We start from the raw sequence: 14073 nt of genomic DNA on the forward strand, positions 1-14073 counted from the left end.
GCTGTTAATGGCGCCAGATACAGAGATTCCAGTCTCTATAATTGATGCTTGGGCAGCCATACTAAACATTCGTGAAGGAGAAAGAGGTTCTACAAAATTCATTGCTTCAACATGGACAAGTGTAAGCAAAAAATATAAAACTAACTACTCCTTTAAAACCCCTAAAGTTCTAACAAACATATAATTGAACTTTGCAGCTGAACACAATTGTGAACCCGCAGGGAGATGAAGATTTGAGATTTATGAGATTCAAAGAAAAGTACCTTCAAGACAAGGCGATTGTTGTAGACATCATGTGGCACAAGATTGTATACGTAAGATGTTAATATACATATAATAGTTGCCTATTTGTTATACATCAATTTGTACATTCTGGTATTTGCCTATTTGTGGTGCATTATTAATCATATTATGGTGTATATTATGACACATGTGGTGTGTTTTTATTATGACAGTTTTTGTTTCCCATAGTGGCATCCAACCACTACTACCTGCTGTCTGTTAGCCCAATAATGGAAAGGTTTGACATCATTGACAACTCTTCAGCACCTGTGAAGAAACATAACAAATACGGATATGTGCTTGACAATTTGGTAACCCACTGAGCACTACCTGACTATATATATTTAATACACAAAGACACAAAAACCTAAGATTACTGTACAATTCCTTGATGCAGCAAAAATTCTTTTCAAAGATGTTGATCGAACAGAAATCCGCGTACAAAGGTGAAAAGGTGAAGAAGCTGAAGTCTAAGATAATGAAGATGCCATGGAGAGATGCACATAACAAAAAGGATTGTGGCATCTTTTTAATGTGCCATTTGGAAACCTTCCATGGACAGACAGCTGAAGAATGAGATTGTGGATTGCAGAGAAACAACAAAGAACAATTGAACATGCTAAGAATGAGATACTTAGCTGCCTTGATCACCTCAGATGTGAACGAACTGAGAGAAATAAACATACAGCAGGCAGCAGAGTTTGGGGTTTAAGGAGACTTTCAAACATGTAAAAAAATTTTGTGATGGCATGGCGTAGACCATATGACTACTAGACACTCGATATTTTGTGATGGGTACTTGTGAAGGCCTAACCCATTTGCAGCGCTATAAATGCAGTATTATCATGCGTAATCTTCATTTTTAAAAGACCCCACCAAAAACACCATTATAAAAATAACATGCACCATTCCACTTGTTACTTGCAAAATTCACCAACATATGAAATAAAATGCACCACACAATAATAACAGCCAACATAATTCTACATATAAAAATGCACCACAATACGGAATAAAACACATCATTCCAAACAAAAAAAAAAAAAACATTCAACGTACTTAAATGCACCACATTATGTATTAAAACGCACCAAGTACTGTAATAAAATGCATAACTGTATGTTATAAGAAGTGTGTGCAACTGTGAAAACATATAGGTCCAAAATCAACTGCACAACTGTATCTAACCATTTAAAGGGCATGTCCTACTATTATGACCATATTCATCACAAGTATGGCATTTCCTTGATTGCTTTACACACTTACTGGCAGCTTTCTCCCTTGTACTCTTCAACCGCTTACCGCTACCCTTGTTCTTAGCTTGAATAGGATCACGCACCTCCACTGTTGACCCCTGAGACACGGCTCCACAAAATGAATTGATCACACTTTGTTTGCTGCCACTAGCCACCACCCCACTGCCATTCTCACTACCATCTTGGAGAAATAATTGCCTTTGCTCACAAATAACACGTCGTAGCTATGCCAAACGTTCTATATTACCATCAGCCAAACCCACACAAGCATATATGTCAGACCACAATAGATTAGTAAAAATCCTAACGTTCTCCACTTTAGAAGATTGATCAACAATTGTATCATCAATATGAAATATTGGCTTCAAACAAGCACCCTTTGTCCACCGAGACACCAAATACCTAGAAGGAATACTCTCAAGCCCACGATCTTTAAAAACAAAAAAAAAAAAAAAAAAAAAAAAAAAAAAAAACATATGCCTACACAACAACCCCATCCGCTCAAACATCTTGCAAGAATAAGTAGCAGTGTAATCAGACAAGACTAGCTCCACACACCATGCCCGTTGGGCACCATCTTTTATCCCATAGGACACATGACCATCACAATCGCACAAAGACACCACTTGACACGAATAACAAGCTGCACAAAACTCTACTTGAACATCATAAAATACAGAAATGGTGTAAACATCCATTGCATGCTTCTCCAAAGCCAATGGTATCTTCAAAACAGGAAAACAAGATTCACAATCAGCATTCAATTTTGCTTGTGCATGACGCTGCGCACCAATAACACTTCCAAAATGCACCAAGAACTCGACCAAACTAGAATGACCATTAGAGAACGTACCAAAAAAACCATTTTGAGACTCTGATCGAGACGTTATCCTAACCAATCCTGACATAAACTCGTCGTGAAAATATGGGGATGCCCAAAATGTACGAGACTCAAACAAGTAACGAAACTAACCATTATCACCCAAACCATATTTCTCCATAATACAACTCCATGCATCCTCAAAAGACTTGGAGTCCAAAGATTTGTTCCAAACGATGCCATTCAACTTCTTACTAAACACTTCATCTTTAGATAAAACTGGTCCAACCTTCTCACCAACCTTGCACATTATATGCCACATGCAAAATCTATGTTTTGATGTACCAAACACACAAGCAACAGCAACCTTGAGAGCTGGATCTTGATCAGTAACAACACAAATAGGGTCATGACACATAGTTTTCTTAAATTTCTCCAAAAGCCACACATATGAGTCTACGTGTTCCCTCGTAAGCAAACCAGCACCAAAGGTGATGGATCTCTTATGGTTATCAATTCCAGTAAACGGAACAAAAACCAACTTATACCTACAACACAACAATCAGTTAACACCATACTTCTAACAAGACACACCATAAGGCATGTAATCATGCACCACAGAAATATACAACATGCACAAAATAAAAATAAATACTAACCTGTTAGTACGGTATGTAGCATCAAATGAAACAACATCACCAAACAAAGCAAAATTCTTCCTAGATACTGCATCTGCCCAAAAAAACCCCTTGAAAGCTGATCAACTTCATCAACATCATATTCAAAATCAAACGCCTCACACAATTCACGTCTCTTGAAAAGCGTATCTATGAATAAATGAGCATCACCATTTAGAATGTACGTCATCAGGTCACGCTTGAAATTCTTAAAATCCACACCTATAGCCCCAACATTGGAATACTCACCAACAATCTCTTTAAACAGCCTATATGACCGAACAGAGCCAATATTTGCTCGAGCACAACTCGCAATAAACATTTGGTGCCCAGCATAAAGGCTACGATTCACCTTTAAAAATTTCCTAGCAATAATTGAACACAACGAATGAGTGTGACGTTCCTCAAAAGAATGCACAACATACAAACCATTAGACTTAAGCTTTATCACAACCTTAGCCTTACAACCAACCCTATTTGTCACCCTCTGTCTCCTCACCAAAGTAGTTTTAGCAACACTAGAAACCCTCTGCTTAAAACCCTGACCATTACATACTAAATGCTTCTCCACAGCAACACCATCCCTACTCTTCCGAATTGAACGCTGCCTACAATCAAACCCAACACTCCCAGCATATTGTTTATAAAAAAAATAGCACCATCCAAGGAAACAAACTGTTACCCAACGATAGGCTTCAAATTGTCAGCACAGACTGGGCGCTAATACTTAGTCAACCCAGGAGAAATTTCCAACACACATGAGCTGCCTTGTACACCCACATTGGTCAAATAATCTTCATCACAACCCACACCACTGCCTCCTACACCAACATCAGTCACATTACCTTCATCGCAACCATCACCACTGCATTCTACACCAACATCAGTGGGATTACCTTCATCACAAACACCACCACTACCTTCTCCACAAACATCAGTTGAATTATCTTTATCGCAAATACCAAAAGATTCCAAATCAACAGCTGCACACCACATGTTAACTAATAAATCACCACACCTAATCCAATACCACATGAATAACCCTACCTACATGCGCATTACACATGCATAAAATCTAATACTGCCAGTCACACCAACAAATAATATATGCACCACGAGTAGACAAAAAGTACACCGTAATCACAAAACAACACACAACAACATAGTCAACACCGATACCTCGCAAAACCAGATAAAAACAGGCGATAAACTTCCAAACCATAACAAACACAAAATAATAAAAGACAAATTAAAACTACAAACATAAGCAAGTCAAACATACCAGGCTCCATCGCTCAATTTCAATATTCTCCGAACTGCGATATTCTCTAATTGCAATCGCAACTGATTTCTTGTCCAACTTCCGATTGTGATCTCTGGCGATATTCTCTCAATTGCGACGCGATCATGATCGCGATCTTGATCTTCTCCCAATTACGACGCGATCACGAACGAGGTCTTGATCTCTCTCTCTCTCAGCGCTTAAAAGTTAGACAAAATAAAACAGCTTATATACATGCACGTCCCCATCCAATGAAATTACTGAAACGCCCCCACTTACCAAAAGCGCGAAAAACTTTACTTAATTCAAATAATGTGCCGCTGCCGTTAGATTAGAATTGATCAACGACTGGGATATAACCTCACCGCTTCACCTAAGAGCACAGCCGCATATGAGTATCTACCTACCTATATATATATATATATATATATGTATATATATATATATATGTATATATATATATATATGTATATATATATATATATGTATATATATATATGTATATATATATATATATGTATATATATATATATATATATATATATATATATATATATATATATATATTATATATATATATATATATATATATATATATATATATAAAAGCCTAATATGTTACTATGGGCTTGAGATAATTATTTTATAAACTACTAGTATTTGTGCCCGTGCGTTGCACGGAATGAATTTGTTATAATATTTTAAAAATATTTAGATTGATATACAATTGTATAAATTATAACATCGAATATTATATAATATAATTGAAGAATTGAGTTGCACCGATTATGTTTTCTGATGTTATCAATGCTTGAATTCAAGTAAATAATTTCTCAATTAATAGCTAACGTGTAGATATACGCATTCGTTGCTGCAACTGTAGAGATTTTATATATCAGTGTTTATAATTTGTATTAATTGGGGTAATTAACTCGTTGTCTAGCAACTCAGTTATAGAAATTATTTATATGGAAGTTATATTTTCTATGTAGATATATAGCAATTTTGTCATCTTTGTATATTAAAAAACATAATACCAATGGCTTGAATTATACATTATTGAAAGTCTCTTTGTAGACGACATTGGTAGTAGTAACGGGATTTTATTCATCCTCGTCTATAGTTAAAACAATCAAACCATCAGGATGGGTGACTCGTGAAAAAGTCACATACAATTAACCGTGATTAAAGACTGATTTTTTCGGTAATAACTCAACGTGAATCATTGTTCACATCTTTGAATTATTTATTTTTTTCTTTAGCTATTATAAATAGAAATTACGATATTTATCAAATTGTATTTTTTAAAAAAAATATAACATTTACACATGTTATGATGGGTTAAAAAATATTTTAAAATTTTTTTTTATTGATATGTATTTTTATTTTAAAATATTTTCCAGCAATCCAAACACTCCCTTAGCTTCCCATAAAAAACTGATAAAGAAAAGTCACTTCATTAAGAAAATTAAAACTAATTAAAGTAAATCTAATCATGCTATATTTAATTGTAACTGTATATTAATTTCATTTTGAAATCATTGGTTCACATATTTAATTTTTTTTAATTATTATAATCTATAAACAGAAAGGATAATCACTGCTGGAAATTTCGCTATTTTCGTCCAACATTTCCGTCCAACAAAATGTTGGTCGGTAATTTGTAAAAAGTCACAACTTTCCGTCGAAGATGAAAATGAATGAAAAGTTGGATGGAAATTTCCGTCAAACTCGTGATAATTGGATAGAAATTCTGTCCAACATGTGAGTGTTGGACGAAACTTCTGATCTACACTAAATATTGGACAGAAAATCAAATTAACTATTAGATGAAATGTAAAATCGAATTGACTAAATACCGTCCAACATTATTATTGGACAAAAATTAAAATATTTAAACATTGTCAAAACTCATTTTCTTCAAATTTCGCTCAAAACACCAAAGTCTTTGGCGGTACCTCCTCCTCCTCAAAACCCTATTCTCTAAACACTTAATCAGCAACGGACACAGCAAAATCGCCCTCCCCTACGACGACGACGCTTCCCCTGACCTCACTTGCGATGAAGACGACGATGACGCCTCCCCTGACCTCTAGGCTGCGACGACGCTGTAGACTCGAATGCCGCTGCTCGCCCGCCTTCCTCTGCGACAGATCTAGAAGGAAAACCTCGACTTTTGGATTTGCAGTTCGAAGACTCGACTGAGTGTGAGGCGAAGGTTGTGTGGTCGCGGTGGAGTGAGTCCACCAAGGTTGACGTGGGGGAGGAGGGAAGAATAATGCGGAGGAGACTAAGCTGTAGCAGGGAACAATTAGGGCTTAGAGCTCGCGGAGAAATGAAGACGATGAGGGAGGCAAAGTCATGAACCCTACCGATGCCGAAAGGAGCTTCACAAGTGCGAATTGAAACAAGTAAGTTTTGCTCAATCTCCATTTACTCACAGGCCTTTACGTACTCAAGCATTGGTCTAGAAATTGTTGGTTTGAATTTCGATTTTATCCCCTAACTACTGAAGAAAATTAGAAATTAAAAGCTGTTGTATGTGTGTGAGATATAGCTTGCTGCTCTAGCAAAAAAAAAAAAAAAGAAGTGTATTGCTTATAATGATAATATTCTAATTCTCATTGTGTAGTGTAGATTGGCAGTTCTTAGCGTGGTTGTATTGCTATAATTTAATGCTTATAATGATAATAATGATAATATTCTAATTTGAAATGTGTAGAGTAGATTGACAGTTCCTGGTGTGGTTGTATTGCTATAATTTATGCTTATAATGATAATATTCTAATTTCCGTTGTGTAGTGTAGATTGGCAACTCCTGGTGTGGCTGTAGCTTGCTACATTAATTTCTATGCAATTTTGTCAGTTAGATAACAAGAAGCTCAAAACTTTGCCAAATAGTAAAGATAGGAGTCCTCTGATTCAGTTGGTACAGTTATTTGTTTGCATGGTACAGAACTGCGTAATATGCATCAATAATTACTTTGAGACAGTAGATGATAGTGTACCACTATTAAGAAATAAAGCAATATTCTGTACTGATTATATACTTATACTCTTTTTATTGAAATGCAGGTCTAATTGTAGGTGGCTTGGCTAACATTTCAGATACTGAAACAAGCATTAGGTAAAATTTTCATTCTGTACATATGTGATTTTGAGTGTATGTATATATTTGCATTTTTATGATAAACCAGCACAGAGTCTCAATTGATGATTATTCTTTGTATTATCTTTGTCATGACAGGGCATGTTTTAACTTTCATCAGGAACTTTTCTTCCTCTTTTTGTTGCCTCCTAATATATGCATAATGCATCAGTAGTGAATGTTATGCCCTTACATTGCTTTTGAGATACAGTCACATATCACCTATAAATAATATGGCACAGGTGACTTGCTGATGCTGTTGAATGTGTCATCTGACAAGAAGATGCTACCTACACAGTATGGTGAATTGACACCTTCTCTTGGGAAGCATCGTTTAAAGGTTAGTCTCTCTGAAACTCAATTTAAAATAAATTGATGGCTTTGTTCTGTCTGTTAATGTTAGTTAGGTACTTAGGTCTGTGAAGATTGTTCAGTTTCTTAAAACTAAGTAAATCTCATTTGGTGTTCTTTTGTAATTGTTATCCTTGACTGCAGAGATGTGTTGGATCCTAATAGTGTAGAGGGTCCCACCATTTTCTCCTTTAATTTCCTCTAATTAGATCTTGATGGTCTTCTATAAAAATAAACATATATAAAAAGAAGAGTATGTTGGGGGGATATAGCTATCTAGATGTAAAAATACTGATTACTTTCAATGTCTAATTCTTTTTAAATTAGTTAGTCTATTATATACTCATTTTTTCATATTAATCTTGTTCTTCTGCTCCTTATAGATTGTGGAGTTCATTTCTGTGCTGCTGAGAACTGCCAATGAAATAGCAGAGACAAAATTGATCACCTCAGGGACAATACAGAGAATCTTGGATCTCTTTTTTGAGTACGTAAGATATTGCTGCTATGCATGATTCTGCATCTTTGAGTAACATGGAGTGAAGTTTAATTCTTAATCAGATAGTCCCTTTCTTGATATCTAAGATTTTCTGTGTAACTATAATTGATGCAGGTACCCATATAATTATTATGCTTTTTCAATTGATTGAAATATGACAAGTCTCAATACAAAAAATCAAATTTCAAATTTTAAACTCAACACAGAAGCTCTTGAACATTTTAGAAAGTTTATTTTCAGTTATTTATTTATTTTCACATATTTCTATCTTCCAGGATACCATGGTAGTTTGCCACTTTCCTGTTTAACAAAGGTTGAAGAATATCATGATAGTTTGCCACTTTCCTGTTTTCTTAAATCATGGAGCGTGATCTTCAAATGCAACTTCAAATGCAGCATTGATGGTAGAAATTCAACAAATGTGGGAAGAAAACAAAATGATGAAACACAAGTCCTTCCTGATGAAGATTAAGTATTTTATGTTTTTATGACTTCTTGTGTATGGCAATAGTGCATTGCTTAAATGTTTATCAACACAATATTATCTTTTTGTTGTAAATAATTTTGATATTTAAATATATTTTCATTTCGAATTTAGATTGTGTACATTACTTTGTTGATGATGTAGAATTTACTGATAACAAGTAAAACAAAATTATAGCAATATTAGAATAATAAAAATAATTTATATAAATATAGATTTTCTTACCAACCATTGGTCACAATTTCCGACCAACTGTCGGAAGGAATTTCGGATATTAAAGCGTATGAATTTTCCGACCAACGGTTAGTCGGCATTTTCGTCCAACGAGTAAAAGTTGGACGGAAATTTCCATCCTAAAAATGGTGGGTTAACATCCGGAATTTCCGTCCAACTTTGACCCGTTGGACGGAATTTCTGTCCAACATTTGATGTTGAACGGTATTACCGGTGTTCATTTTTCCGGGGTCACGTTTTGGTCGGAATGTTGGACGGAAACCCGTTTTCCGACCAATAACTCCCGTTTTCCGTCCAACTTCCGTTGGACGGAAATAGCGAAATTTCCAGCGAATGTACTAATTAATTTATGATATTTATCAAATTCTATTTTTTAAAAATATAAGATTTACACTTGTTATGAGGGGTAAAAAAATATTTTAAATTTATTTTTTGTTAGTAAGTATTTTTTTTTAAATAATTTCCAGCAACCCAAACACTCACTTAGTCTCACATCAAAAAATTGATAAAGAAAAGTCATATCATTAAGGGAATTAAAACTAATTAAAGTAAATGTAATCATGCTATATTTATTTGTAACTATACATTAATTTCATTTTGAAATTATTGGTTTACATAGTTGAATTATTTATTTTTTATTTAATTATTATAAATATAAATGATATTTTACTAATTAATTTATGATATTTATCAAATTGAATTTTTTAAATATAGTGTTTTATCCATGCATTGCACGTAATTTTATTTTTGTTATTATGAATTTAAAATAAAAATAGAAAAAATAAAAAGATGTTAGAATGTACAATATAATAATATAGTTGGACTTTTATATATTTAGTCAAGTATCTATTTTCATAACATACAAAATTAAAATTAAAATTTTGTATGGTTAATATAATATCCAATCATGTACATATTTAGATAAATTTATAGAAAAAATTCATATAATTAAATTGATTTATTCCAAATTGTATTTCATATCTACATATGAAATTTAAAAATATGAATAATAATAACTAAGAGAATTGTACTTAGAAATCAATAAAAAATGTAAATTCTAAATTTTGTATGAATTAATAAATATTCTAATCGGACGCATATCCTTATATGATTGTATAATACTTTGTATATACACATAATATTTATTAATATGTATACAGGAAAGTCCTATAATATAATTTCATTAATTATAATTTATATTGATAGATTTATACTTAAAAAATTATATTTAGAAATTTAAAGAGTATATGTATGTATATTTAAAAAAATTATAAATATTCATGTTTTGTTAATTTTATAATTTCATTTCTTTAATTATATTTCATATTTTATTAATTATAATTTAATGAAATTGTCACAAATATTTCTACGGAAGAAATCATATATTTCTCAATTTTATTAATTATATTAATTGTAATTACCAAATATTGTGGCAATTACCACAATAATTTCATTAATTATAACATTTGTTTTCTTCCAATATTTAAATACATTACCATAATAATAACACAAAAGAAGGAAAGAAAAATTATGAGAATAATCTATATCTATTAGGAGTCTATATTATTTAGTAGTTGAGTTGTGTTAGGACTTCTCTTGTGTAGTCTTATATTCTCTCTGTACGTTTACATTGATTCAATATACAGAACATACTATTCTCATCTGGTATCACGAGTTTCATGGTGATTTCTTATGGCGGCCCTCGGTACTGATGACGGATCTGTTGGTGTTTCGTCCGAACGGACTGTCTCCGAGGCTGCACTTTCGGCTCCTCTTCAGTCGAATGTGTCATTCTCTTCCGCCCACCACTTCGTTTCGATTAAACTGACGTCCCGGAATTATCTTTTCTGACAGACGCAGTTGTTGCCTTTTCTTGATGGTCAGGGATTGCTTGGATTTGTGGATGGCTCTGCGTCGTGTCCGCCGGAGACCACGTCGGCCGTTTCTGCCGAAGGAGCGTTGGTGGCAGTTCCGGCAGTGTCTTCTGCTTCTCGCGTCGCTTGGCTTCGCCAGGATAAGGCTGTGCTTTCCCTGCTGATTTCCTCTCTTTCAGACGAGATGATGCACCTTGCTGTTGGAGTGACGACGTCTCGGCAGCTATGGCAGTCGGTTGAGCGAGAGTTGGGGTCGACGACCCGTGCTCGTGCGCTCCGGCTTTCTGGGCAGTTGCAATCGCTGCGACAGGGAGACTCGTCCATCACGGATTATCTCGGCTGTGCTCGCGTCTGAGTACCGGCCGTTGGTGGCGTCCTTGACGAGAGGTCCTCCTCTATCTCTATCTGAGCTCTCTGATTTTCTGGTTTCGCAGGCGTTTATCTGCGCGGAGGATCCCGGCGAGATGGCTGCTGCTCCGGTTGCCATGGCTGCCCAGCGCGGTGGTCGTGGGCGGCGTGGTGGCCGCAATCGGCAAGGTGGCCGCGGTCGGGGTGGTGGAGTGCGTTGCCAAATTTGTAACGGGTCTGGTCATTCGGCGCTGACTTGTTTTAAGCGTTATTCGGATGCTCCCGGGCCGCAGGCTCATGTTGCTTTTCCGGTGGAGGATTCGGGCTCGATGGGCTCTCAGCAGTGGTTTCTCGATACGGGTGCTTCCAACCACGCTACATCGGATCCTTCCTTGATGTCTGCTACGGCTCCCTTGTAACACCCCGTGTTACGGCCCCTAAAACCATTTAATTAATCAATCAATAAGCCCAAGAGAAGGAATAAATCATAATGATCAATTAGGGAAAAAGGCCCACCGTAGTCCATGGGCCCTCATATATATACCCAACCCCTAAACCCAATCCTTAGTTCCGAAAGAAATAGAATTAGCAAGCCTATAGTATTAATTCCTAATTAGGACTCCTAAATATATAAATAAGGGACTTAGGAGACACCTAGAACTTCCCACACGCCTAAACGCCCCACCTCCCCAAGAGAGCTCCAAGAATTCCCTTAGAAGAAAGCAAGAAAGCTTAAAGAAAGACCCTTCATAGCCAAGGAACTAATTAAGGCTAAGAGGTAACCCATGTCTCAACAAAACCTATTTTCATAGCTATGATTTCCCCTTAGGGTTTCCCCCCCCCCCCCCCCCCCCCCCCCCCCGTATGATTGTGAATGGCGAATTACTATGATTATTATTGATGTTGATTTAATGATTCCATGGGGAATCTTGGTAATCTTGATATTGGGAGTTTCTTGATAATTGTGATGTTCTTGATGATTATGTGTTGTTCTTGATGATTATGATGTTCTTGATGATTAATTGGTATCCTTGATGATTATGTGTTGTTCCTACCGAATCTTGCAATTAGAAGACGAATCGTATTCTTGTTGATATAAAAGTGATTAGAACCCTAGGTTGTACCGTATGCTTTGATTCTTGGATTATCGGGTGGGAAATCGCATGTTTGGGTGTTGATTACGTTTAGAAAAGCATGATAGGCCATGTGCCGTTCGTTTCCCGTATTTGATCCGTTAATTGTCTACTTGTTGTTGTTAATTGCGTTGTAAAGTGTCTAAGCATGGTTTCGGGTTCCACAACGGTTCCCGGGGCGAAAAGTGATGAAAAGAGTCAGTGGGGGGTAGGTGGGGGTAGGGGACCCGCCACCTACCCGCGGCATTCGCGGGCAGCTCCGGCAGCGGGCAGCCGGCGGGCGGGCAGCTGCCCGCCGGGCACCCGCTGCCCGGAACAGTGGCAGCCGGTGGGTGGACCCCCACCCACCGGCTACCCGCTGGAAATTACACTACCTCGGGCTCCCGGTTTCCCCGTTTGATGTTTCCCCGATCCCCGTGGTGTCCCAACGGACCCCGTTTGTCGTGCCTATGTCTAGTTTGATGTTTCGGGTACCGTTCGTAGGTTTATGAGTCTGTTATATCGCATGCTAGTTGAATTGGTATCCCGTTGACCTAGGTGAAAGAAGTATGAACCCCTTAGGGCTATCCTTAGTATGTGATGGATCACGCATAGGTTTGTTATACGCTTTATCCCCCTTCCCGATGTGTAACGTGGGTTGCATGTGCTTGCTATGTGTTATGTGTGTGTGCTACCCCAATTCGGTTGCGATCGGATTGGTTATCCTGAGCTGCGGTTCAGAAGCTGGCTGCGGTCAAATTGGTATTCCTGGCTACGGTCAGATGACATTCTCTTGGGCTGCGGTCCACCGTTTGGTTGCGATCAAACGTTTCTATACGAGCTGCGGTTCGTCCTTTATCCTGGCTGCGGTCAGATGACACTCTCTTGGGCTGCGGTCCACTGTTTGGTTGCGATCAAACATTATGATGAGCTGCGGTTCATCGGTCGGTTGCGATCGACCTCCCCGTGTTGCGATACGGGCATGGTGCTGCGGGGCCGTGTCAGAGCTATATGCGCTGACCCTCATGTATGGGCATGCGATTGGTCCTGTGGCGCCAACAAAGTGTGTTATGTGTTGTGATATGGATGAGTGGTGATTATGAGTGTCTTGGGGGATGTGACTAAGGGATTTACATTGGGGATTGTTCATGTTGGGTTATGATTATTGTTTATGCTTGCCCTATCTGCCTTATCTGTTGTGAACTGCATATGCTCGTTATAACTGTTACTTGTGTCTGGCCTTATCTGTCGAGTCATTCCCGGTTTTAAAAGCTAGAGTTCGTAGGATATATCTTCATGCTCATAATGGTTTTCGTATATCTATATATATCTCTATATGTATTGTATTTCAACGCGTTGGAGTGGGTTACCAGCATCTCTCGCTGAACAGATATATTTGGCTTTCAGGCACAGAAGAATAAGTCACTGGAGCGCGCTAGAACTCGGAACGTAGGAGTAGATAGTTCCCTTTTCGGCCTGCGTGCCATATTATGCATTTACATTATTGAGGATATTAGTTAGTTAGCCTGTGCACCTGGGTTCTCTAGCTCAGGTGTGGCATAGCACCCCGTACACTTGTGTTATGTTTTGGGATTTAATGAGATAATACCTTTATTTTATAAGTTTTAAATGTCTTGAAAATCTGGGGTGTTACATCCCTATTCTGGACCTGACACGCTCCGGGTTGGAAACGGTAACTCTTTACC

At 37.0% G+C, this 14073-nt stretch overlaps 1 protein-coding gene across 1 annotated transcript; it reads right to left on the minus strand.

Moving 5' to 3' along the window:
* Positions 1–1465: 1465 nt before the first annotated feature.
* Positions 1466–4031, minus strand: LOC109183327 (protein FAR1-RELATED SEQUENCE 5-like). Its single transcript, XM_019333413.1, has 8 exons — positions 3763–4031; positions 3207–3643; positions 3018–3114; positions 2512–2906; positions 2351–2439; positions 2031–2263; positions 1847–1940; positions 1466–1762 (listed from the first exon to the last, which is right to left on the minus strand). The coding sequence occupies exons 1-8, from the start codon at positions 4029–4031 to the stop codon at positions 1466–1468; spliced, it is 1911 nt and encodes a 636-aa protein (XP_019188958.1).
* Between the last annotated feature and the right edge of the window lie 10042 nt (positions 4032–14073).

Source organism: Ipomoea nil, unplaced genomic scaffold, assembly GCF_001879475.1.
Source record: "Ipomoea nil cultivar Tokyo-kokei standard unplaced genomic scaffold, Asagao_1.1 scaffold1110, whole genome shotgun sequence".
NCBI classification, from domain to species: Eukaryota; Viridiplantae; Streptophyta; class Magnoliopsida; order Solanales; family Convolvulaceae; genus Ipomoea; species Ipomoea nil.